At 40.1% G+C, this 24710-nt stretch overlaps 1 protein-coding gene across 4 annotated transcripts in view; it reads left to right on the top strand.

The window, feature by feature from the left end:
- The window catches only part of norpA (no receptor potential A), a 64420-nt gene that overhangs the window by 29415 nt on the left and 10295 nt on the right, over positions 1 to 24710 (top strand). For 3 of the 4 annotated variants that reach the window (XM_089475662.1, XM_018015065.2, XM_089475663.1), the window contains 4 exons: positions 12637 to 13266; positions 13350 to 13409; positions 21450 to 21596; positions 22209 to 22288. In XM_089475662.1, the coding sequence (XP_089331788.1) occupies positions 13087 to 13266; positions 13350 to 13409; positions 21450 to 21596; positions 22209 to 22288 (467 nt within the window). In that variant the 5' untranslated portion in view covers positions 12637 to 13086. Of the gene's footprint in view, positions 1 to 12636; positions 13267 to 13349; positions 13410 to 21449; positions 21597 to 21736; positions 21817 to 22208; positions 22289 to 24710 lie in introns of all 4 variants that reach the window. The other variant, XM_018015067.2, reaches the window with a different exon arrangement.

Genomic DNA, 24710 nt, shown 5'->3' with positions numbered 1-24710 from the left:
GAACTTTCGCTGCCGCCGCTGCACACCTTCGACCCACCTCAATGAGCTCGCGTGTTGCGCTTAAGCGGCTTGCGAGTCCCATTCAATAACAGCGGCAGCCGACCCAGCAGCGGCAGCGGCAGCGGCAGCATAATGTGACCAACTAATGGCAAGGCTCTTCGCACAAGGATGCCAGCCAGCGCCAGAGCCAGAGCCAGGCAGTCAAGGACCTCCCTCGGCGTGTGCTGCCACAGCTGAAACTGCAGTTGCCGCATCAAGTGCAAAACGTACCTAATTGCTGCATTTTGTGTTCATTAGGCACATGTCAATGTCAACTCTCGAGTTGCTTCTATTTCTATTTTTTCGTGTCTCTTCCTCTATTCTCCAATTACCATCACGTAAGAGCAAACTTTGTCCCATTTCGTGTGCAAGTGTGTGTATGCGTGTGTGTGTGTGTGTGTGCATTGTATTCATGGTGTATGCATGAAATGCTTCACTGTCATCGTGATGCACCGAAAAGCTCTCTCATAAACGAACCATAGATGCAAAAGTTATTGCAGAGAGAGAGCGAGAGAGAGAGAGAGAGAGAGAGAGAGAGAGAGAGAGCGAGATAGAGAGAGTAGTATATCTTACTTGTGCATGCCAGACAATGTTTATAGTTGTATAATAAAACTTGTGATTGGGTATGCAAAGTCAGGTAGTCTTCAACATGAATGTAAAACCTATTATTGGGTGCATACAATATGAATATTCTAGGCAAGGGTATTTCTACCCTAAAACATACCAGTTTAGTATAATAGAGAAGCTAACAAGTCGCCCAATCTATATATATAACCCAATTCTATATATATCTACAAGTCTATATATAGGGTATCTCCAAGTCAGGCATTCTCCAAAAGAAGCAAACCCGGCGTAAATATATAAAATGCATGAAATCTTTTCAAACTTACCCTTGGCACAATTTAAGCACTCAATAACAGGGTATCTCTAGGTCAGTCAGACTCTAAAACATTCAAATAAAGTATAGAAGATTGAAACTTGATGAATCTTTTCAAGGCCCCACTTCAAGTCAACATCTAAAAACGACAACTGAAGTCTTTCTAAACTTTAACATTCAGACTTGAGTTTACAAGCAACTTAAAGCTCTGGCTAGCTTTGCCTGTCAACATTATAAATTCAACTACGAGCTAAATCTATTGTCACTTTTGACACTAGGCCCCGCCTCACTTTTAGTTGCCTCCCCGAATGTGCGCTTTATGGAACTTGACAGCATATTAAAGTGACTGTTAAATTTGACAGCAACGTTTTGCATTGTGCCTTAATAACACTTTAAGATTAATTTTTGCTTTAGCCAAAACATCTCTCTCTCTCTCTCTCTCTCTCTCTCTCTCTTGCTCACTTTAACTCTCACTCTGGCACTCAGACTCAGCGTTAAGCTCCCGTTATTTGGTCCGGCCTCTGCTGCATTTAACAATCTCAAGGCCTAACACATTTTCAATCTTTTATGCTGCTGCCACCCCATCGTCTGCGTCAGATGGGCTTCGATTAATGTACTTATACATACGCGTGTATATACACACATATAGTTATATATGTATATACATATATATTATATCTCATTTCCTTCATCTTATTTTGCTTTACTCGTCGCCAATTGGCCGGCTGGCTTGCTTGACTTGCCTTGCCTTGCCTTGCCTTGGCTTGCCTTGGCTTTTCTTGGCCTGGCTTGCAGTTTATCTGACCCGGTCGAGCGAGAATTCATCGACTCTGTTGGCCCGTAATATCCATCATTCTGTCACTGGACTCTACTTCAGTTTCGCTTCGCCAGTGTCCTTCGTCGTGTGTGTATGGATGTGTGTGTGTGTGTTTGTGTATATTGATATAACAAAAAAAAAAAAAAAACCAAATCAATTCAATTAAAAGCTCATTAAATATAATTGTGCCCAACAATCGATATAAACTCTATTTGGGGCCTGACTCACAAAGCACCCAACTTCAATTTCAGCATGCTTCCTTTAACGCTACCTTTACATTTACCGTTACCCTGTACTTTTTTACGACCGTAACAAAATTATCGACAAATTAGTATAAATGCTTTATGCTTTGCTACCTAGCGACCAATTCATCTCCCAGTTCCCACACACACACACACACACACAGAGAGAGAGAGAGAGAGAGAGAGAGAGGGAGTGAGAGGCGCACGGTGCTCGACCTCGCAGTCCCAGCAGCCCGAACCCAAACCCAAACCCTTGTCAAAGCAATATAAAGGAGAAGTAATAATAATAATCAAAAAACAGACCAAAAGCTATAGGCTACAGAAATACTCTTTAAGAAATCGATTATGATAGATCGAAGTTATATGTTCTTAATCACTAACATCTAACAATATAACTAAATAAACTACTTTAGCTATATATACTATACCTACTAGCAATCGTTTCATTATCAACTATATAGGCAATTGTTAACATTCCGATTAAGATGTTTCAAAAACTTTCTATACAGAAAAAATACTTTATGTAGAGCTGCTCTCTGCATCATAAGATATATTCCTTATACATATATGAATAAGATCATAATATAGGTATATGATATGATGATATATACATCCTGTACTATATATGGTATTCCCAGCCAATGCCTCATTATCTCAGCTTGATTTTTATATTATCTGAAACAACTTCTTCAAATATTACGTCTGGCTAGGATTGTATCATATCCTAAGATCAAGCTATAAATATACCGTCGTACATCCACGGTGAGGCCATTGCAAAAGGGTATACAAATAACAACAACAATAACAACTGAGAACACAACATGCATAATTTTTCGCCTGTGGAAAACTTTTTGGGAGCAGAATTTTCTTTTTTTTTATTATTTTATTATTATTATTTTTATTATTATTATTATTATAGGGTTTTTTCTTGCTCGCTTTGTTTTCTTCCTTTTTTTTTTTTGCATTTGCTTTTGCTTCGGAGCATGCTTATTGTCATATATTTAATATTCACAATTACAGGAACAACAACAATAACAACAAGAAGGACAAGAACGTAATTCCTTGATTCCCCTCTGTTGAGCCCCTCTCTTGATGATGTATTGTTTTGATACGGAGATTGGGTAGATACGCAGCTTGTGGGGGTCGGCTTTACGGGGTGCAATACGTGAGTTTTTTTCCCCCCCTCAGTGTGCTCGGAGGGCATGCGTGTTTGTGTGTGTGTGTGTGTGTGTGGGTGGGTGGGTGCGTGGAGGAGCAAGGTGCTAAAAATAAACCGGCTGCTACGTGCCATCGACTAAATCACAGAGAGACAGTTTCTCCAGCTCCCTCAGTTGCTCTCCAGTTCTCAGGTCTTCCCAGGGTCCCCCCAGCTGTTTCGCTGGCGCGACGACATCGAACCAGGAACCAGGACATGTGCCGCATGGTGTGGGCGTATAGGTGGCGCTCTGAAACGGTATAACTTTCCCTCAATGAAATCGACTGTGTGCGTGCGTGTGTGTGTGTGTGTGTGTGTGTGTGTGTGTGTGTGGTATTTTGTTGTTTTAATACGCTTCGTGGCGAACAGAGGCTGCTACGAATTCCGTAATGATATATGTAGCACATGGAAAGCAACGATTCCATTTTAATCGTGTAAACATCTATGTCATGTTAACATTGGCATGACTGAGTTGCATTTACTACAACAGTTCCATACAACAGTTTTGTATAACAGTTTTGTACAACAGATTGTATAACAGTGTTATGCTCTTATGCGTCGACTGGATATTACACATTATTATAAAACCTGCTTACGACCGTACGATAATCTTCTGCGAAGTTTACGACTTTAACTTGTGCTTAAAGTTGAACTTACAGCAATCTGTAAAACGGTGGAAAGTATTTAGGGTTAACGAGATTACTTATGTTTATGTATATATACTTTCTTATAGAACAGATTTGTATAACAATTGTGTATACAAGCTTTGTCAAAGTGCTATGTATAACTGTTTTGCGGTTCTTATAACAGGGTAATGACTATAGATAGCATTATTTGAATAACAGCCATGTGGTATTGGATAAAAGCTTCTTCTTCTTTAGATAAGAGTCCCATAAACAAAGGTATATATAACCTTTGAATATTTTTGTATACAAGTTGTACAAAATTGTTTATAACAGTTCAGCTGTGCTCTATAATAGTTTCTTATTCTTTGTTTTCAAGTTCTATAGTTACTATTTATATTAATTATTATATGCAACTGTTATATATATATACATTATATAAAAAATATTTTATAATGCATATGTATAACAGTTGTATATACTTATTTTATACAATAGATTCGTATACAAGTTTTGAAAATTAAATTGAAAAAATAAAAATAAATAAAATAAAATACATTTATCATGATACATGCAGTTTTGAGGACATACATATAAATCTGGAAGCCTTTATAAGAAAATGCTTAAGGTCGCTGCCAGAATAGCTCAAAACTCTGTAAGGGTATTCGAGCTTCGGTGGACTGAACTTGGCTTTTCGCACTTGTTTTCTTTATTTTTTGTTTGTTTGTTTGTTTTTGTTTTCTTTTTACTTTTATTTTGTATTTTTTTTCGCTTGGTGTGTGCCTCTGTTGTCCTTTTCTTTTGGTTTTCTGTTTTGTTTTGTTGGTTTTCGTTTAACTTCTTTTGACAGTTGCTGACAGTTTTGTTTGAAGGATGCCCTGTCTCTGAGCAGGCCCAAACCTCAAGCCCCTGAAGCCCCCAGCACCGTCGCTGTGCGCACGACTTTGATTTTGTTAGACCCGCCTGACAAAAAGTGGGCGTGTGTGCGGGTGTGTGTGTGTGTGTTTGATTTTTTTTTTTTTTTTTTTTGCTGGTATCTGTTGCGTGCCTGGACGGATATGCGTGACAAAATGCCGCTGGCTTTGACAGCGACAGAATGGGGCACAGAAGGGGCGGGCGAAGCGGAAGAGCGGGCAAGGTGGAACTGGCAACTGGCGCCACAAATTGAAGGGGATAAGAAAGTAGAAAAGAGAGAGAGAGCGAGTAAGTGAGAGAGATGGGGTGGGCGGACTGCTGCATTGGCCGTGGCCATGGCTATAACAGATTTTATGAACCCATCTCGCGCTGCTCCAGATATTCACTCGTCCCACTTTGCTTTATATGTGTATTACTTGTGGCATCCGACAATGTTCAAGGCAAAATCCAAAACTGACAAAATATAATAATGTCAATAGCTTGGCTCCTCTTCTCGCCGTCAACTCTTCCAGCTCCGAAACTGTTTGCATTTGGCATCAGCAATGACTCTATGCATTGGCTTAGCATGATTTCCTGCTTGACATTCGGATATTGCCTCAGGCTTTGATACCTTATTGGCACAAGGCATCTGCACCAGATACTTGGTGATGATATCTTTGGATGCGATTACTGTGCACCTGTCCTATGACTCCAAGTAGCACCTTTATGTTATATTGGGCGCATAATATGAAACAAGTGTTGTACAACGGTTTGGATCTACTTGGTTTAGTCAGGTGGGAGACCTTTAGTTAGAAAAAATGTTAAGATATTCGAAGAATTTTGACAGATTTTTCTTGAATAAGTTGTCTTACTATTCCAATAAAAAATGGAGTAAATAATTAAGAAAATTATTTCGAAGCATGTTATTATTTAACTTATCTTAATAAAATGGGAAGATGAATATGAAACAAGTGTTGTACAATGCTTTGGATCTAATAATTTTTTTTTCAGGGTCTAGAGTTTTAGTTAGAACAAATTTAAGATATTCGTAGAATTTTGATAGATTTTTCTTGTGTTACTATTCCAATAAAAAATGGAGTAAATAATTAAGAAAAATTTTTCGAAGCTTGTCATTACTGAACTTGTCTTCATTAAATAGGAAGACTCAAATCTTGAGCTGCCTAATTGTTTTTTTTTTTTTTTTTCTTTTTTTAAGATATTCTAGCTTGTATAAAAAAGTTTGACTCTCGTTGAAATTTGTAATTTTTAGAGTATTTAAAAATATTTAAAATATTAAAAGAATTCTGTTCCGTCTCTATCTTCTCCCTTACCACAAATCGCATTAAAATGTCTTCAAAATTAAAAAGGCTCTTCATGCTCGTATTACTCACAAATTGTCTGCTGCCTCGTGCTATAATTAAATTGTTTATTTAATAACAACAACAAGAAATAATAATAATAATGTATCAAATAAATAAAAAATTCAATTACAATCGCAGAGTACCGCAATTGTTTTTTCGTGGAAATTTCATATATTTCTTTAGTAACGAGAATTTTCTTTGACGACATTTTCTTTTAGCAAATTTGGTGTCTTTGTGGCACACACAGACATATACCGACTCTTCTGGCTCACACGCACAGGGATCAACTTAATTTTTTTGTTGTTAAAACTGAACCCGTGCATTTAATTTTTTTTTTCTTTTTTGCTTTTGTTTTCCTGTTGTTTTGTTGGCTTCCTGCTGGCTCTTTTGTTTTTTTTTCTGGCGCAAATTTAATAATGAAGCAAACGCCGAGTGTTCGTATGAGTGTGTGTGTGTGTGTGTGTGTGTGTGTGTGTGTCGCATGATGCTTACTTTAATTTCATAAGAAATTTCATTTGCCAGGCAGAAAGTATGAAATCGCTTTATGAACTTTGACATATTGCGCAGCACAGCAGCTGACGGGTGCGAGCGAGATAGCCAGCGGAAGGCCGAGAGCGAGAAAGTTGTATAAATAGGGAGAGCTCAGCCTTACACACACACACACACATACGCACATACACTCTGCTCGCACTGACAACTTGATAAGTCATTTGGCATATTTCCTGGCTTGCTTTTTAGCTGCAAAATGCGTTCGGTATACCCGCTGGCCGTAGCTGAAAATAGGTCAATGCACGTGTCAAACTACCAAAGTCTGTCAAGACCAGGCCAAAAAGTACTTACTGCAATTAAGTTTTATTCGAGATACCAAAGAAGCTTGCATAACTGTAATACACTACCAAAGTGTGGGACGGTGTCGAGTTTCATCTGTATATAACAATTCTGTTAATTAGTTTTGAGCAACAAATGTTGTTTTAACAGTTTTGCTCATTGGTATCGTATTACAGTTGCGTAAAACACTTGTGTATAACTGTTTTTTAATCTGTAGAACACTTTGAGTTGAACTGCTTACACAAATGTATTTACAGATTGTGTATAACATATTTGTATTACAGTTGCGTATAACAATTTTTTAACCGATTTTAAGTCATATCAATTTCAGTTCAAGTTATATCTATCAGAAATAGATATATGTATATATCTATCCTCTAGGCTTTCTTGCTTAGTTTCTGAACGAAAATATGATTTGGATTTATGACTTATGAGATTTGCCAATCACTTTGGGCTTTGCACGCATTTAATGGAAATTGCGATTTGAATCGAAAATAACGGAATTTATGTAAACTATTTCAAGGCCCAGATCGAGGCGCAAGTTTGATTAATGTGCTGCTGGCAGCCGATTGAGCTCAATTGATTGACGCACTGATTGACGGACAGATTGATTGACTGACTGCATTCGCTGTCTCACATTGATGAATGCCACAAATTCAATTTCCATTCCATCCGTCCACCTGGAGAAGCGCAACAAGGTCAAGTGCTGCTGCTGCCTTAACCAATCAAAAATCCCCTCAGCCTGGCCTACCTGCTGGCGAGGCAGCGCAGCCGGCGGAGGTGCTGGGCATTTTTATTACCTGTGCGCTCTGCCAGCAGCTCATCAAATATTGAAATGCCAATTTCACAGATACTCAGAAAGCAGCAACGCAAAAACAAAAGCAACGCTGCCAAATTCAATTTGGCAAACTAAACTAATTGCCACTCAGCAACGGCAACGGCAACAACCACAGTAAATACAACAACAATGGGAGCGACAGCTAAGCATAAGCCATACTAAACAGCAGCGGCGGATGCATTAAGTGAACGACAATCGAACTGCTTTGGTTTTGAAATACCCTAGGACTCCAATAAAAGTGGGCCATGATATACTGCGAGCAAGCAAATGAGCAGAAGGGAGAGAGAGAGAGATGGAAAGGGTCTTTAATTAGAGAGAAGCTAGTTTAGATTTTCCTGAATATGAGAGGAGCTAGAGCAATATTATTCTGATTACAGGAACCTACCTCTAGCTTCAGTCTTACGATGCTCCAACCTTCCAGATTGTCACTAAAGCTAGAAGCTTCTCCAATCACATAGAGACCAGAAGAAGGTTTATAGTAAATGGATGATTCAATTAGAGTACAGTTAAAACTTGTATAATATCGACAAATATCAGCGATTGCCCCGAGATTTGACCAAATTCCGATAAATATCGAATAAACTATTTTAGCTTTATCCAAATCAATCCGACCAAATGCTAGCTATTTCTAACTGAGTTTCCTCGTATTGCATCTGCAGAGTATATGCGAGTCATTCACTTCAGTCGATTGCACATCTTTGCCGTTTAATTGGATTGCTCGCAACTAATTTCGGTAGCAAAAATAACTTTCTCTTGCTAGGTTGTAGGTTGACCTAGAGACACAAGCTAGGCGCACATGCAACAATAAAGCTTAACTAGTTTATTTGTGTTGAAGGACACAGTTCGATAAATCGATAACCCTTCCTTGATAACTGATGAATTAGCTGCTTATATAACAAGAGTATGCCGCAAGCAATCTACGTTTTACTGAAGAGAATTATTAGCAGTATTACCAGCCCAAGTAATTCGTAAGCTATTTGCATTCTATTTAAAATATATGCTATATCTACTCATAGTTCGATAACTCTGAGAGCTTCGTTGTACAGCACTTAAATAATCGATCAGCAATCAAAAAGTTATCGTGAATTATATAAATGTAGTCGCCCGTTTAATAAGCTCTCATTCCGATTACAGCAATTGGTAAGGGATGCCATAAACATTTGATGATTTCTTGCTGCACTGCTATAAACTGAGTCTGTTATCGATAAGTGTTTGTTAAAATTTAATGCGCCATATCTTGTTTGGTTGAAAAAACTTAATTTGATCTGTTCGATATCATCGATTAAAATTATGCAACGAACAGGGCATAAAAGTGGGCGAAAGGCAGAGAAATGCGAATAGCTGTAATATGGCCGCAAAGTATGCAATAATAAATTGAGCCATTGTCGCTGCTGTTGCTGCTCCGAAGGGGGTGCTGGATGGAGATAACAGGGGTGGCCTGATAGCGCTGTAGGGAGCAGCCACTGAAGCGGCAGGAGGAGCACGAGCCGGAGCAGGAGCAGGAGCAGGAGCAGGGGCTAGGCTTCGGTTCTGCCACTTGGCGCGCACGTAATGAGCATATTTGTAGCATACTTTCAGCGTGTACGTGCGCCGTATGCGTGTGTGGGTGTGTGTGTGTGTATGGGAGAGAGTCCTTTGAGGCCAAGTTTATGCAAGTTATTCCTTGTGCTGCCCTCACGCCCAGGGCTCAGGACCTTGCCACTTCAACGCTGCTGCGCTTACCTTTCAAGTTGAACGCCAAACTTTTTTTGCAGCTCATATATGTATGTGTGTGTGTGTGTGTGTGTATATAGATAGATATATATTGGCACAGGTGCCCTGAGGCATTCGAGAGGTGTGTGCGATGGGGCGTGGCAGCTGGCAGCCGCGTGGGCGACTGGGCGCTGCATAGGTTGACCCGAGAGGCAGCGCTTTGATTTTGTGTCTGCATTTAATGCCAAATTACAAGGCCAAAGCGATAAACTACAAGAATTCCACCAAATGTGCGTGGTGCGTGGTGCGTGGTGCATATACCCTGTACTTAATGAGAGTCGAATTATGATACCCCAAAATTCGGATTATGAATGGGTCTGCCTCAACCTCCAACAGTTCTATTTCAGTGATCTATATTTGCTATGGCAATTCCACTTGAGAACTCACAATTATAGGTGAGTTTACTCTGCTGCCCTATTTTGCCAATATACAAAGTTGAAAAACCAAAAGAAAATCATTTTCAATGAAAATCGATAAAGGAAAAGCAAATAAATATTGCTTAAGAGTCAGCCACGATTCGATTAAGCTTTGATTTCGATTTCGAGTGGAACTCAAGTGGAACTGAAAACAGAGCCAAGAGCACTCCTTACGCAATCATTTATCGTATTCAGCGAGAAGTCATTTAAAGATATGTTGCGCTTGATTACTTTATAAATTGTAAACATGAGACTTGCGCCCATCATCAACTCGTTATTGAGCTATTTGAAACTTGAGCTCAAAGTTTCCATATCTCTGCCCATTGATATGATTTAGCGAAGGATTCGTTGGACGGGGAGGAGGCGAGGAAGAGGGGCAGGAGGCAGCAGCTGGGTATAGGATATTTGTTGTTGGTTTATTTTTGGTGCGCTCAAAAGCGCAAAGAGCGTAAATTCATAAAACGTTCGCTGGGCGTGAAAGTGTTTTGACATACGCTGGGAAATCATATCCGCTATACACACACACACTCAAGCACACATACACACACAGAGAGATGGTGACAACCTTCGCTTACCTTTGGCTTTGGCGCTAACGAGCTTCAAGTTTAACAATGAGCGAACATTTTGCAGCTCATTGAATTTGAAGTCATGTGAAAGCAGCACACACACACAATGAGAGGGAAAGAGAGAGGGAAAGGGAGAGAAAGAGAGAGAGAGAGAGAGTACTCCCACACACACTCACATTCATATAGCAATCAGTCAGTCCAAGGCTTTATTTTTTTCCGTTTGCGCATGGAGAAGGCGTTGACAATTGCATTGCAAAGGACAATGTCGAGTGCCTGTCAAATGAAAATGTGAAAGAAGAAAATGAAATAAAAATAAATAAAAATGAAATGAAATGAAATAAAAGTAAAGAGCATAGACGTGAAAATCTTTTGGCACATGCACAGCACAAATTGCAAAGCCAATTGAACAATTCGTAATGCCGAGCGCTTCCATTGTTGTCCTTTGTGTCAATTTGTATAACACTAATAGGCAATTGAGTTCAGCCAGCAATTCTCTCTCTCTCTCGCATCTCTGTGGGCTGTGGGCATATTCGTAAAGGTTGCACTGGCTGCCCCTGCTGCCCCTGCTGCCCCTGCTGCCCCTGCTGCCCCTGCTGCCCCTGCTGCCGCGGCTCATCGCAAGTGGAATCAATCTCATTAAGCCGTAATCATAGCTGATAATTATCCTCTGTCTGTCGCTCCTTTTAGCTTCGTTTCATTGTTTTGTAATTCATTTCATAACAGTTTCACTGGCTGTTAAGCTTATCTTTTGTCCGTTATCTCTCGGCCTCTTGCGTGATTTTCACGTCTCTCATATCAGTTATTTAACAATGGGAATTTATATATTTGCGTTATTTCTACTTTTCTTTTCATTGTCTTTTCTTCTTAACTGTTTCACTGTCTTCATTGCTAAAGTCGAAATGGAATACCCTCTCATTTCACTTTTTTCTCTCTCTCCTCGTTGAGCGATCTCTTATATTCTCATCTTCTATTTACCCTCCATACTCAGTACATCTTTATAGCTCTCCTTGCTTATCTCTACAACTGTCTTTCATCTCGCTTCTTGTAACAATCTATCTTTCAAGTATGCTTCCTTTATCTATCTCACGATCATTCTCTATCTTTCTCTATTATATCTATCTTTCACTCTCTATCCCTTAATCCACTCATCTCTTCGATATTTTCTCCATTTCTATCACTCTCTCTGTCTCTCTCTCTCCCTCTCTCTCTCTCTTTCTCTCTTTCTTCATATGGGGCCTTGGCAACGCTTTGTGAAATTTATTTCCATAGAGTCCGCTCTGGAGCAACTCAAATTTCTAGTTTCGAATTTCTTGCTAAAACTAAAGCCGCATTTATTCAATTATATTTGAGCAGTTGCACACACACACACCCGCACACACATGCACACACCCGCACACTCACCCACAACAGGCACACATATAGCATGTAGCAGGCATGCATGCAACACATTTCACTGTCTTCCACAATTGGCAATGCAACATGGCCACAGACGAGACCGCATGCCTCACCTCTGGCCGCCCCTCCCCTGATTTCCGCCCGCAACAGACGCCCAACCACAACCACAGCCGCAAGCGAGCACCCAATGGCTGAATGGCTGAATGTCCAGAGTGCAGCTGGACAGACATTTGCTTGTACGTGAGCCAAAAAGTGTTTTATGCATTCAATTTTATTTGATAATACCCTGTAGCCAGCGCACCAACTGGGCACTGATGAGTCTCTAAAAAAAATTTGTAGAGATGTCAGAGATAACGTTTCAAAAAGTGACATATATATTGAATCTACTTTGTCATATACTACTGAAATATGAAATATGCCGAAATACAGGGTATATTATAGTCTGCCGCCTGCGAGTGCGTTGCACCTCTCTTGTATTAAATTTGATTGTTTTTTTGTGCTTCTATGCTCACCTGAATAGTGAAAGGAGAGTATATTGGCTTTCGAAAAAACAGAAATTTTGGGTCAAAATTGTAGAGCTGTTCGATTTGTTGAGCAACATGATAAATATATAAATACGGAATCCCAAAATATCTATATTCGAATATACTCGACTAAGCGAGCATGCTGCAGTCAGCTATGCCCGACTGCAATGCTCTTGTTTTTGTTTTTGTTTTCTCTTTCAGTTGAATTTTGTGGAATTTAGAGCTCTAGCACATTTTCTAATTTATATTTATCTATTGTTTCTTTGCAGCTTAACATAAATAGAAAATCTAATAAATTAAAAAAGAGAAAACAAGAACAACACAAATTAACAAATAGCTAATCCAATATGCTGGGAATAAACTAAAGCGGAAAACTTCAGCTGAATAATTGAACTAACTAAGAGGAACCGAGCAGAATGTGATCTAAATATAATTAAGAAGCAGATGAACTAGAGAAAACTTTGTGCATTGTAAATCGCTAAGACGTTGTCCAGCACTAGATGACATGTGTGGTGTGCCAGTGTTGCCAAACTCAAATAGAAAACCCTAAGCAAGCCATTCAAACTCAATAACAAGAAATCAGTGGATCGATTAATCGATAGGCCGATAAACGCAAACCAAATATAGCAAAGGCATTGAGCATATCGATGTGCATATATGTATTGCTGTAGCTATAGCCAAATACACAGACATAGACTTTAACGACAACTGTATATATCATGACCAAAAAGTACGAGTTCGATTGGATAATTCCGGTGCCGCCGGAACTAACAACTGGCGCGGTCTTCGATCGCTGGTTCGAGAACGAGAAGGAGACCAAAGAGAATGACTTTGAGCGCGATGCGCTCTTCAAAGTCGATGAGTATGGTTTCTTTCTCTACTGGAAGAGCGAGGGACGGGTATGTACACAAATCGATAGGCCAACAAGCCGATAGACCGATAACTTTATTCTAACATCGATTTCATTATTATCTTTCGATAGGATGGCGATGTCATTGAGCTGTGTCAAGTGAGCGACATTCGAGCTGGCGGCACTCCAAAGGTAAGCAACTTGTTAATACCTGCAGAAGAAGAAAAGTTTCTATAGCTGTTAGTTAACATAGACCTAACAGCATTGATACTGTAAGAATAAGTTTGATTCAGAGGAGCAAAAGGAAATGTCAATGTAGCTGGGCATAAATTTCGTGAGGAATATTTATAGTTGGATATGGTTAAAGTAACAGTATCTGTAACAGTAGCAGTATCTGTAACAGTAACAGTTGCAGTAACATGATGATGGATAGCTAACGGTAGTTATGTAACTGCTGATAGTTGGGTCTTCAACATCCATATCTATGGCATGCATTATATAATGCCTGGAATCATAAATTCTCGCCGCCTTCAACGAGAAAGTGTGTTAAATGCAACGTTTTGCCGTTATTAAATTCAATTAGAGCCATTTCGCGGAAGAGCTTGGCAATATGTCAAGTTCTCATGAATAAGTTGACATCATTTGGCATTCGGCTCAATCGCACCCACCTGCAGCAATGGCCTTTATTATTTATGAACAGAACACGGGCTGATATCATACGCTTTGCAAATGGATCAGGGAGTCGGGGTCGAGTTGTTCTCTCCCTCTCTCGCTCTCTCTCTCTTTCGTTTACCTCGTGTTCAGCTGCGCCAATTAGGTTGCAGCCATCGTTGGCCAGCGCTTGGTGCACTTTGATGTGCATTAACCCACATCCTGTGCCTGTGCCTTTGCCTTTGCCGGGCCCCAAAGGCCCGTCGTCCGTCGCCTGTCGGATGGCACCTGGCAGGTGTCAAAGGTGGGCATTGAGAATTGGCGATTGAACAGGTGCTGACACGATTAAAATGTGTGCCACAGCGAGCATATACGAGCATATCTCAATTAGGCTGCCACTGCAAGCACTCATACCACTCGTGCCACGTGCCACGTGCCACATGCTGTGGCAATAAAAATATAAACGAAACAGAAAAATCCGCGGGGAAGCTCGCTCTAGCCCATAAATTGCATTTAGTGGCAACAGCAGCAACAACAACAACAACAACAACAACAACTATCAATTGCACTATATGTCATGGCTCAGTGGGCCGTGGGCAGTGGGCTGTGGGCGTGGCACCATCCATGGGCAATAAATCCAGCGCATAGAGACAAATGCGTCGAAATGAAGCCAACGCCAGCCATCGACCAAAACAACAAAAATCCATTGAGAGTCAAAGTGACACATTGACACATTAACTGACAACCACACACACACACACACACACACATACATGCAGGTACAGCTTACACTAGACGAAACACACAAGTCGTAACTGTATTAAGCTGTTCATTAAAAATGCATTCAACTTTAGCGTCCATCAGGCCCTTTAAGCCTTTTAAGCAGCTTTGTCTCTATGGAAGCTCGATACAAAGTAATACAATGATGTCTGCAGAAATGTTAAAGTTAGATTGGCATGACAGTGAGTGAGATTTGGCTCTAAGCCTATCTTTTGCCTATGCATACTATCGAGCCCTTGCTGTGAAGTATCGATAAGTATCGATTTGAACGATTCGCAATGAAGATCGGCTTCCACTTTAAGTCAGATCTTTCGATAAATGTAAAGTAGATGAATCTATTTTATAAAAAGCAAAGCTGCAAAGCTGTGGACGATATTGTTACTACAAAGGCTAGGTATACTAGATTAGATCTTGAAATAGTTGTACCTAGAAACTCCAAGCTCTTGGTCTTTCAAATAATGTCCAAATAGATTAAGATCCTAAACAGACATGATAGATGGGTATGACAGGAGAGACAACTTTCGTCTTTCATCTGGTGAGCCATTAGACTGCACAATATTCGTGTCGGAATCGATATCTTAGCAACTGTCAAACAGAGCATAAGTAACGTTGTTACCGTATTTAGATATGCAGATGGATTTCAATGAATTTCTTTTTCTCTGCTATTCTAGCTATCACTTGTTGGTTTTTCTCAGTGTAGAAGGTATAGAAAAATATGATAACAAGGGTTGCGCATCGCTGCACTTGTAAATTGAAAAGTGTCAAAGATTTTACAATTCCTGCTGCAACGTTAAAGTGCAGCTAGAGAGAGATGAAGAGCGGGATAGAGAGGGATATAGAGACAGATAGTGCATGAGAGGCAAGAGAGCAGTGTGTAGCGCTTACTTTTCGGGCATCAGTCAAGCTGTTTCCGCACCAAACGGCCCACACCTGAAGCCCACTCGAACACTTTTTGAAAATCCCCAAATGCCAGTCGAGTGGAACATTTGCTGCTGCTGCCGCTGCTGCTGCTGCTGCTGCTGCTGCTGCTGCTGATGATGATGCTTCAAGTGCTCAACTTGTGGTGCTTTGCCTTAAAGCCTTTCCAGCTGGCTGCAATCCTTTTGAGCCAATACACACCCACACACACACACGCAGACTTGGTGGGCAAGCCGTTTTCATGTCAGCTGCCAAATAAATTCAATTAAAATGCAAAACAAATGCCAATGAGACAAAGAGAGAAAGAGAGAGAGAGAGAGAGAGAGAGAGAGAGAAAGATAGCGAGTCAGAGTAAAAGGCAAGTAAAGAATGGACCAAAGTGTGTATGAAAATGCGGGCTAGAAGGCAACAGCAGCCGCAGCCGCAGCAGCCGCATGAAATTTGTATAATGGCCAGAAAGGAAAATATATATGTATATATATAAATATATATGCACATATATATGTATATGTATATGTGTATGTATTGCAGGCGAATACAAGAGAAAGGCGGAAGAGGAAGAAACCTCATACCCTTATATAATTTATATATGTATAGTTGGGAGCGTGCAAAGAAGTTTTCTTCTTTTTTTCCTCTCCTTGTTTTTTGACCACACATAAAATTTGAAAGAAAAACAACAGCAAAAAAATAGAATACAAAATGCAAAACTTTAGCTCTCTCTGTATGTATATGTGTGTGTGTGTGTCACAGGCACTCACAAAAGTATACACACACACAGAGAGAGACAGAGAGACACACACATGTGTGTCTAAATACATATTTATATAGGTAGAGCTAAATGTGGCTTGTGTGTGTGTGTGTGTGTGTATGCACATTTGAAGCGTTTGCACTTGCACATGCCAGCGAGGGGAGCTCAAAAAGTTGCTGCATATTAGGCATATATGTATATATCATATTTATTTAGGTAATATCCCTAACAAGAAACTCTTTTATAGTTTTGAGTAGCTCAATCGAATTTTATTGAAACTCACTCTCACTCTAACAGCGCATAACAATATCAATGAATATACTTATGGCTACAAGCGTATTGAGGCTACATTCAAGTCAGTTTGTATGGAGTAGCACATTATTCATAAGAGTGACTAGAATTTTCTGACACTGCTTCACTTATGGACGATTTGGTTGACTGTATATCTGCCCATGCCTACGTCTCTCTTTCTCTCATTTACTATGTATCTTTAGCTCTCCGGCCTTTTCTATTTCTCACTCACTCTCTCATTCTCTAACCCTTTCTTTTCCTCCCTCTCTGTCTTGTTTCTATCTCTCTCTCCCTGTCTACATCTCTCGCTATCTTTCTTTCTCACTCTTTTTTTTTACGGCCCCTCTCTCTCCATCCCTTTCTCCTGTCGTCTCAGCTTGTCTGGGCTTTCATCAATGCTACTTGCTATGGCCTCCGCTTTGAAAAGTAGATCAAATTCCACAACTAAATTAATGGGTACACAATCTTTTTAATTAGGACTACATTGAAGACCTTCATGACAGCAAAGTTGCAAGCATTAGATCTTCAATCAGTCCTATTGATTGCCAATCAATCAATTTGATTAAAGAATAATAAAGTTCTTTTTATATATAGACTTTTAGGCTTTTGTTTTATTTCCGATTTGGGAGAAAAAATTTCCGTTTTTCTGCACAATAAATCGCATTATTATTAGATCTAAGAACTTTTGGATTTACCTACTTAAAATCGTAAATGGACGACTACACTTAAAGTTCCTTTTTCTTGCTATCTGTGTGAATGTATTTGTGTGTTATGTCTCTATGTGTGTGTGTGTGTGTGTGTGCTGGCAGCACTTGAAATGTTTGGTCATCAATATTAAATCAGCGAGCCACACAAACCAACTAACACACTTACAAACGCACACACACATACATATGTATGTATGTATATGCACATGTATGTGTATACGTATATGTATGTGTATGCTCGAAAAGGGAACTCGTAAGTGCCAGTCGCACAATGAACCATTAAAAGTTGCTTCGTTTGGCAAAGCACAAAAAAAATAAGGAAGGAGCAGAAGAAGAAGAGCAGGCAACACAAAAATGTAAATTCACTGATAGCCACCTCATATACCCTGTACCTACTAAAGAGGCAACTGTGGAAATGTTTGTGCTGATCTAGAAATTGTAAGCCCAAAGAAAACTTGATATAGTGTGAATACTTTTGACTACAACTGTTAATGAGCATCAAGAGTCAAATATATGTTGAGAAAGTATCTGTATCGAGCACTAGTGAAACTAGATGATGATCAAGATGAACTGGTTCTCAATCTCGATGAAATCTTCCAGATGAACTTGTTCTTAATCCAGCTGGTAGTTCACATGAACACGAACAACTAGCGTATCTGCTGTGGGCTACTCTGACTTGAGCTGCATATGCCCAACTACATCAATTTCCAGGGTAGCTCAAGTAAAACTGCCAACAAATATTGAAAACGCAAAATTTGAGCTTTATTGCAGTTTTTGCTGCTGTTGTTGTTGCTGCTGTTGTTGCTGCTGCTGTTGCTGCTGTTGTTGCTGCTGCTGCTTTTCAATAATGCACGAAGCTTCATTGCTGACGAAGTACGTCAAACAGCAGCAACGGCAGCAACAATAATAACAAGGACAACAATCAGAAAGGACCAAGCGAGCGATGAAAAAGGCAAAGGAGGACGACAGCGCGCAATGAGAAGTGGAAGCTGCTGAAAAGGCAACACATTTTGTATATTTGGCCAACATTTTGTGCCGTTCTCTGTTGGCAGTTGGTTGAATTGAATGCTTTACTTGCTGTTGCTTACTGCTGCTTCTTCTTCGCCTCCATTTTGGCTTATTTATTCGCTGACTTATTTAGCACTCGAAAGTATGCAACGATTCGAGCCCTAGCCAGATCCCCAGCCCCCCTTTGGCGACTGTTACAAATTGCACTCGGTTTGATTGCCATCGAATCTCAATTGGCATTTGCAATTGCCACTCCGACGGCGACTGCGAATTCGCCTCTCAGCTCGAAATCGAATTCGAATTTAAGCTGCATTCGATCGAGCTATTAACTATAGCTGGCGCGGCGCCTCCGTCTGCCACTCGCCCCAATACAAAATCCAGCAACTGTTTGAAAGTTCATGTCAGCATGTGAACCGCATGTTAAATTTATGCTGCAAATCGTAACAAGAATTTTAAACACTTTTGCGTGCATAAACAACTTTTGTTTTCCCCATATGCAGTGAAACTTTGCTCTTTTGTTGACTCCCACACTCAGAAATATTGTTGTTGTTGTTGTTGTTGTTGTTGTCTGGCTACGATGTGTCAACAAATTGCCAACACTTTGACCACAACTGCAAATGTGTTGCGTGTATTACAGGGTATAGCGAGGCCACAGCAGGGTATATGATGGCCGTGTAGAGAGGATATACTTCTCGAGGCTGAGATAGTCTACTGTAGTACAGGGTATAGTGAAGTGCCTTCAAGTCTAGCAAAGCATATAATAGATGATACATAGCTTTCCATAAGCTTTAATGATTCACTATAATACAATGTATCATAAGGAGTTCTCAAAGATTCAGAGCAAGATATCATACAGAGTATGCATAACTATTCATCAGCTATAATAATGCAGTATATTACAGGGTATGTCAAAGAGAATACCATAATCTAATCAAGTCTAGTACTGGGTGTAATCAAGAATATATATAAAATAAGTAGATATTCAGGCCTCTTCATCTATCAGGGTATAGTAAAGGGAATACCTATGTAAAACTATTCTTCATCTATCTATTTCATCATCTATCGGGGTATACTGAAGGAAATACCTATGTAATTCTATTCCACAAGCTTTGTCTTCATCTATCTATCTCTTCAACTATCAGGGTACATATAGGAAAGAGAATACCTAAGTAAATCTATTCCAAAAACTTCGTCTCCTCTGACATATACCTTTGTGCCCACCAATTTTGATAAAATGCAGCAGCAGCAACTCTATCATCCATATACAGGGTATATGCTAGTCTAGCCTAATTATGCTGCACAGTCACAGTGAATTGTGTTCGAATTGCTGATAGTTTTCGCATTGGAATCCGAATTATTTATTTTGACTAGCGTGCGTGCGAATCGAAGGTCGAGTGCGAAATTAAAATTCTATTTTCCTATTTGGAATTTCGCTCCGAGATTTATTTATTTTTAATTCAATGTACAAATGTTGATAAATGCTTCTGAAATCGCTGCCGCCCTCTCCACCTCCACCTCCAGCTGAACCCTGACCGACCCGTTCCGTACCCCTAACCAAGCAGCCCAACCAGCATAAATACAATTTGCTTTCTGCTTTCGCTGCGCCTTGATTAATGATACGAACTGAGATTAATGTTGCTGCCGCTGATGCTGATGCTGTTGATGTTGATGTTGTTGCTGTAGCTGCTGCTGGTGTTGCTGTTGTTGCTGTTGATGTTTGCTGAAGTCTGAATTGCTGATGTCGCTACTGCTGCTATTGCTGTAACACTTGCTGCTGCTGCTGATGATGGTGTTACTGCTGCTGCTGTTGAAGGTGTTACTGCTGCTGCAGCTGTTGTTGCTGTTGTTGTTGTCGATGTTGCTGTTGTTGTTGTGACTATTCTTATTGCTGAAGTCTGAACTGCTGATGTCGCTACTGCTGCTATTCCTGTAACACTTGCTGCTGCTGCAGATTTCTTTTTATTTGAAGGTGTTACTGTTGCTGCTGTTGCTGTCGCTGCTGTTCATATTGCTGTTGTTGCAGTGGCTATTCTTATTGCTGAAGTCTACAATGCTTATGTTGCTGCTGTTGCTGCTGCTGTTGTTGATGTTTTTCTCATTGCTGCTGCTGATACTAATATTGCTGTTGTCATTCAAATGGCTGTTGCAGCACTTACTGCTGCTGTTGCTGCTGTTCGTGTTGATGTGTCTATTGTTGCTGCGTTCAGTATTGTTGCTGATGCTATTGCTGTTGCTATTGCCGTTGATGTTGCTGATGTTGTTGCTTTGGCTCCTGTTACCCTTGCTGTTGCAGCTGCTGCTGCTGTAGTACCTGATTCTGTTACCTTGGACGCAGTTGTTGCTTATGTTGCTTCAATTGCTGTTGTTGTTGTTGCTGGGGCCAGTATTGTTTCTCTTACTGTTATTGCTGTGTTTTTGCTGGAGATGTTCGCTGTGGTTGCATTGCTGCTGCAAATGTTATTGCTGTTGCTGTTCCTACTTTACCTACAGCTCTTTCCATTGCTGATGGCACAGCTGCTGCTGCTGTTGATTTTTCTGTTTATTGTTATTATGAATGCTATGATGTTGCTCCCGCACTCACTGTTGCTGCATCAATTTAGATTGCCGCTGTCACGCCCCACTGCAATTCGAATAGCTATCGACCCCTTTAACTATCCAAACTATTCGTTGCCGTTGGCTGTTGGCCATGATTGGACTGATAAGCAAATTTGAGATGCGTGAAGCGCGTAATTCGAAATGGGCCCACAGGTCGTATGCGTGATGTTTGCCGCCTCCTCTAGCAAATTGCTATAAATTACTTGAAATTGACATGGAAATGGGGATGCCGTGTAAGAAATTTAGAGAAAATATGTAAAGCGCAGTTTAATAGTGTTAAGTAGAGAATATGGTTAACGATATTTATCGATTTTTATAAGCAAAATTGTCGTTGATGAACTAAATGCAGCAGACATCAAATTCGCTAGAGAAACCTATTCAAACTTAGCTCGAGGAATACATATATACGATGAAAGAGTTAAGTTTAGCTATAGATACACATAAATACAGCCTATCTATAACGATATCTATCGATTTATTGTAATTCCTTTTAAATATCATCTAATCTTTACATATATTTGACTTGTTTTACAGGATCCAAAGATATTGGATAAAGTAACCAAAAAGAATGGCACGAATATACAGGAACTGGATAAACGTTCGCTCACCATATGCTCGAACACGGACTATATCAATATAACATATCATCATGTTATTTGCCCCGATGCAGCAACAGCCAAGGTATAGTAGTTTCGCTGAACGATGATCAGTGGTATCACTCGTGATCATTGATCAGCGAGTGGCTCGGGAGAGTGGCAGGAGAGATCATTTGGCTCATGTGGATCATATTCAAGCATTTGCATACCTCTCTGTACTTATAGATCTGGCTAGATGGCATACGAAAAATAACACATAATGTCAAAGCGAACAATATCTGTCCGATGATGTGTCTGAGAAAACAGTAAGTGAACTCTGGCAGTTCCCGCACGAATTTCGAATAGACGCACCATATAATACCCTCTGTTTTTCTCTCTATCTCTGTGTTCGTCTTCAAGAATATATAAACAAAGCGTGCTATATTTTTATTATTATACTCTGCGATGTTACAGCACGGCGCAACTTTGCTTTCCTCACATACATACGTCATATATCTACATCTATCTATATACATATATATCTCATATCATCACATATCTATTGATTAAATGGATATGACTGTACATAATTCTGTTCATATTGTTTTCTAATTTGCATGTCTTGCGCCTTGTTTATGTTCTTATCGTTATTGTTATTGTGTTGTCGTTAATCGTTAATCGTTATCCTGTTATCGTCTTATCGATAACAACCGAGCAGAGCTGGCAAAAAAACTTGCGACTCATAACGCATAACAATCGCGCCACCAACGTGTGCCCACGCACCAATCTAATGAAACAGTAAGTCACTCAACTAAATTTCCCATCGAAATCTATCGAAATTTTATCGATAATATTGCCAGTCTATCGATCTCTTAACTCTTATTTGGTAAGTATTACGTAACACTTGGCAAGCTATTCAAGCTGGGTAAATGAGATATTCCAGTGAAGCGAGGTAGATAGATAAAGAATCACTAAACTAGATAGCTCAAATATAAATGAAAACGTATGCCTAGCAGATCTTATACGATAACTGATGGAAAAGTTAGTTTCTCAACTCAAATCCCAAACTCTAAGAGGAAACTTTTGCCAAATGCAAGCTGAGATAAGCTGAGACATCACTGGAAATAAGAAACAGCTAATAAAGACAAATAGACTTTAGAATTCAAGAGTAAATATATATGCATACCTATATACATCTCTATATACATGGCATATATTTATGGCATTGCGAAGCAAATTAAGCGCATCGCGTAGAGAACGAGAACATTGCAATTTGTATATTATTATTGCTAGCAAATAGTCTAAACAAATCTCGTCTGGTGCCTCTCGGGCAGGTGGGCAGATGGGCAGGTGGGCAGCGGAAACGGAAACGACATCATCAGCTGCCACCTAACCTCACTTGGGCCAAATAAGACGAAAAGAATAGAGAAAAGCGAAATGCGAAGAAGAAAAGCAACTGTAAAATTGTTGGCGTTGTTTCGCAACACACAAAATTTTCATTTCGTTTGCATTCGACTCGGAAGAAATGAAGCTATTACCGTTCACTATAACTGTAAATATATACATATGTGGCTATCTCTTTATATGCATATGTATATGTAGTACATCTCTTGATTAATGACAGGGCGACTTACAGAACTTTTTTGATTGCCAAAGAACTTGACACAATGTGCAACGAGTTTACAGTTATACAAAGTACAGCTGACTTTTGTCTCGTTGCGCAATTTGCAACTTGTTGTAGCGCTTCTCTCGTTCGCTTCTCTCTGCTGGCAGAGCTGCAGCTTGTTTCCCAATCACATTGTCTGGCTTCTTCTTGGCGTCACTTTTCGCTGCTGTGCGAGTTGTTGTGGCAAAAGTTAAGCAGCTGCAGCGGGCACTGCTTCTGCTTCGCTTCTCCCTTTGTTAGGCCCCAAGTTGGCCGTCTAACTTCTATCATTGATTTTATAGTAAATCGGTTTATTTGCTGTTATAACAGCAGCGAGCAGCGAGCAGCGCTGCTCTCTTCATCGCTTCTCGCTTGCTTTGCTCTTAAAGTCACTTCGCAGTCCCTGGAGACAGGCTCTCCCCATTTGACTATACTCTGGTTTTATTTCAAGGTCTTTCCTTAACTTGACTTCTCACAGCGCTTCTCTCGCACTGAACTACTTATTGCTGCTTGTTCTCTCTCTCTCTCTCTCCCTCCCCCTGCATCTCTATGCATTATCTGTAATAATAATTTACTTCGCACTTCTCTTAAAGCTTCTCGCTGACAGACTCACAGGTCCGTTTGCAAGCGAATTGGAAGTCTAAGGGCTGATGAACCGGCGGCAGCAATTAAATGTTTGCATTGGCAATGCGTTGACCCAGTTTGCAAAAATTGTTATTGTTGATTGTTAACTGTTGATTGTTCTCCTTATGGACAGGACAGGACGCGATAGGGCAGGGAGGGACAGGGCAAGGTCTTGAGGCATTAACTGCAATTACTTGTCTAACTTAACCCTGGGCTAGCTTTGAATGAGGTTATTGGGTCTCTCGAGTGGCCAGACACACCCACCCACACACACACACCCACACACACACACACACAGGTGGAGCACACGCAAATCCTGCGCTAAGTAATGAATGTCCATCGCATGACCAACGAGTGTCCTGCACTGAGTCCGAGTGAAGGAGGTCAGCTCAGTTGCCAGCACAAATTGAATTTAAGCTCAAGACATTCTTTTAAATGAATTGTTGCCGCCGCCAGCTGTAATGCACTTTCGCCCCATCGATCATTTGGGTTGCCAATTAATTGCCAATTGCAAATTGCAAATTGCGAATTGCGAATTGCGAATTGCGAAATGCGAATTGCAAATTACGAACTGCAATTACATTTTCAATATCGATTTTAATTACACTTTAATTTCGGCTCCCTTTCAATTGTATATGAGCCATCGAGTCGGAAAATAAGTGCGCTCTTTTATGAGCATACCCCTTAGAGCTCTCTGCGAGATGTTAGGCAGTACGTACTCAGACATTGATCTGAAGACCTCTAAGAGTTCGAGCCTCGTGCCCTGCTATTTCAGAATATAATCTAGATATATCAGCATATCTAAGAAGAAGACATAGAGTAGAGCTATGAATATGCTCCAAGGGTATCTCCTAGTCAAGTCAACTGAAACAGTCTTATTTGCTCTTGCGCTTTGTTCACTTATAGTTGAAGTGTTTCGAAAGCCTTCTCCAATTAAAATGCAGTTTTATG

This window comes from Drosophila arizonae, chromosome X (genome assembly GCF_054131065.1).
Source record: "Drosophila arizonae isolate 15081-1271.41 chromosome X, UAZ_ARI_1.0, whole genome shotgun sequence".
Classification (NCBI taxonomy): domain Eukaryota; kingdom Metazoa; phylum Arthropoda; class Insecta; order Diptera; family Drosophilidae; genus Drosophila; species Drosophila arizonae.
Note: the sequence above shows the minus strand (reverse complement) of the source record. Positions and strands in the feature narration are given on the sequence as shown.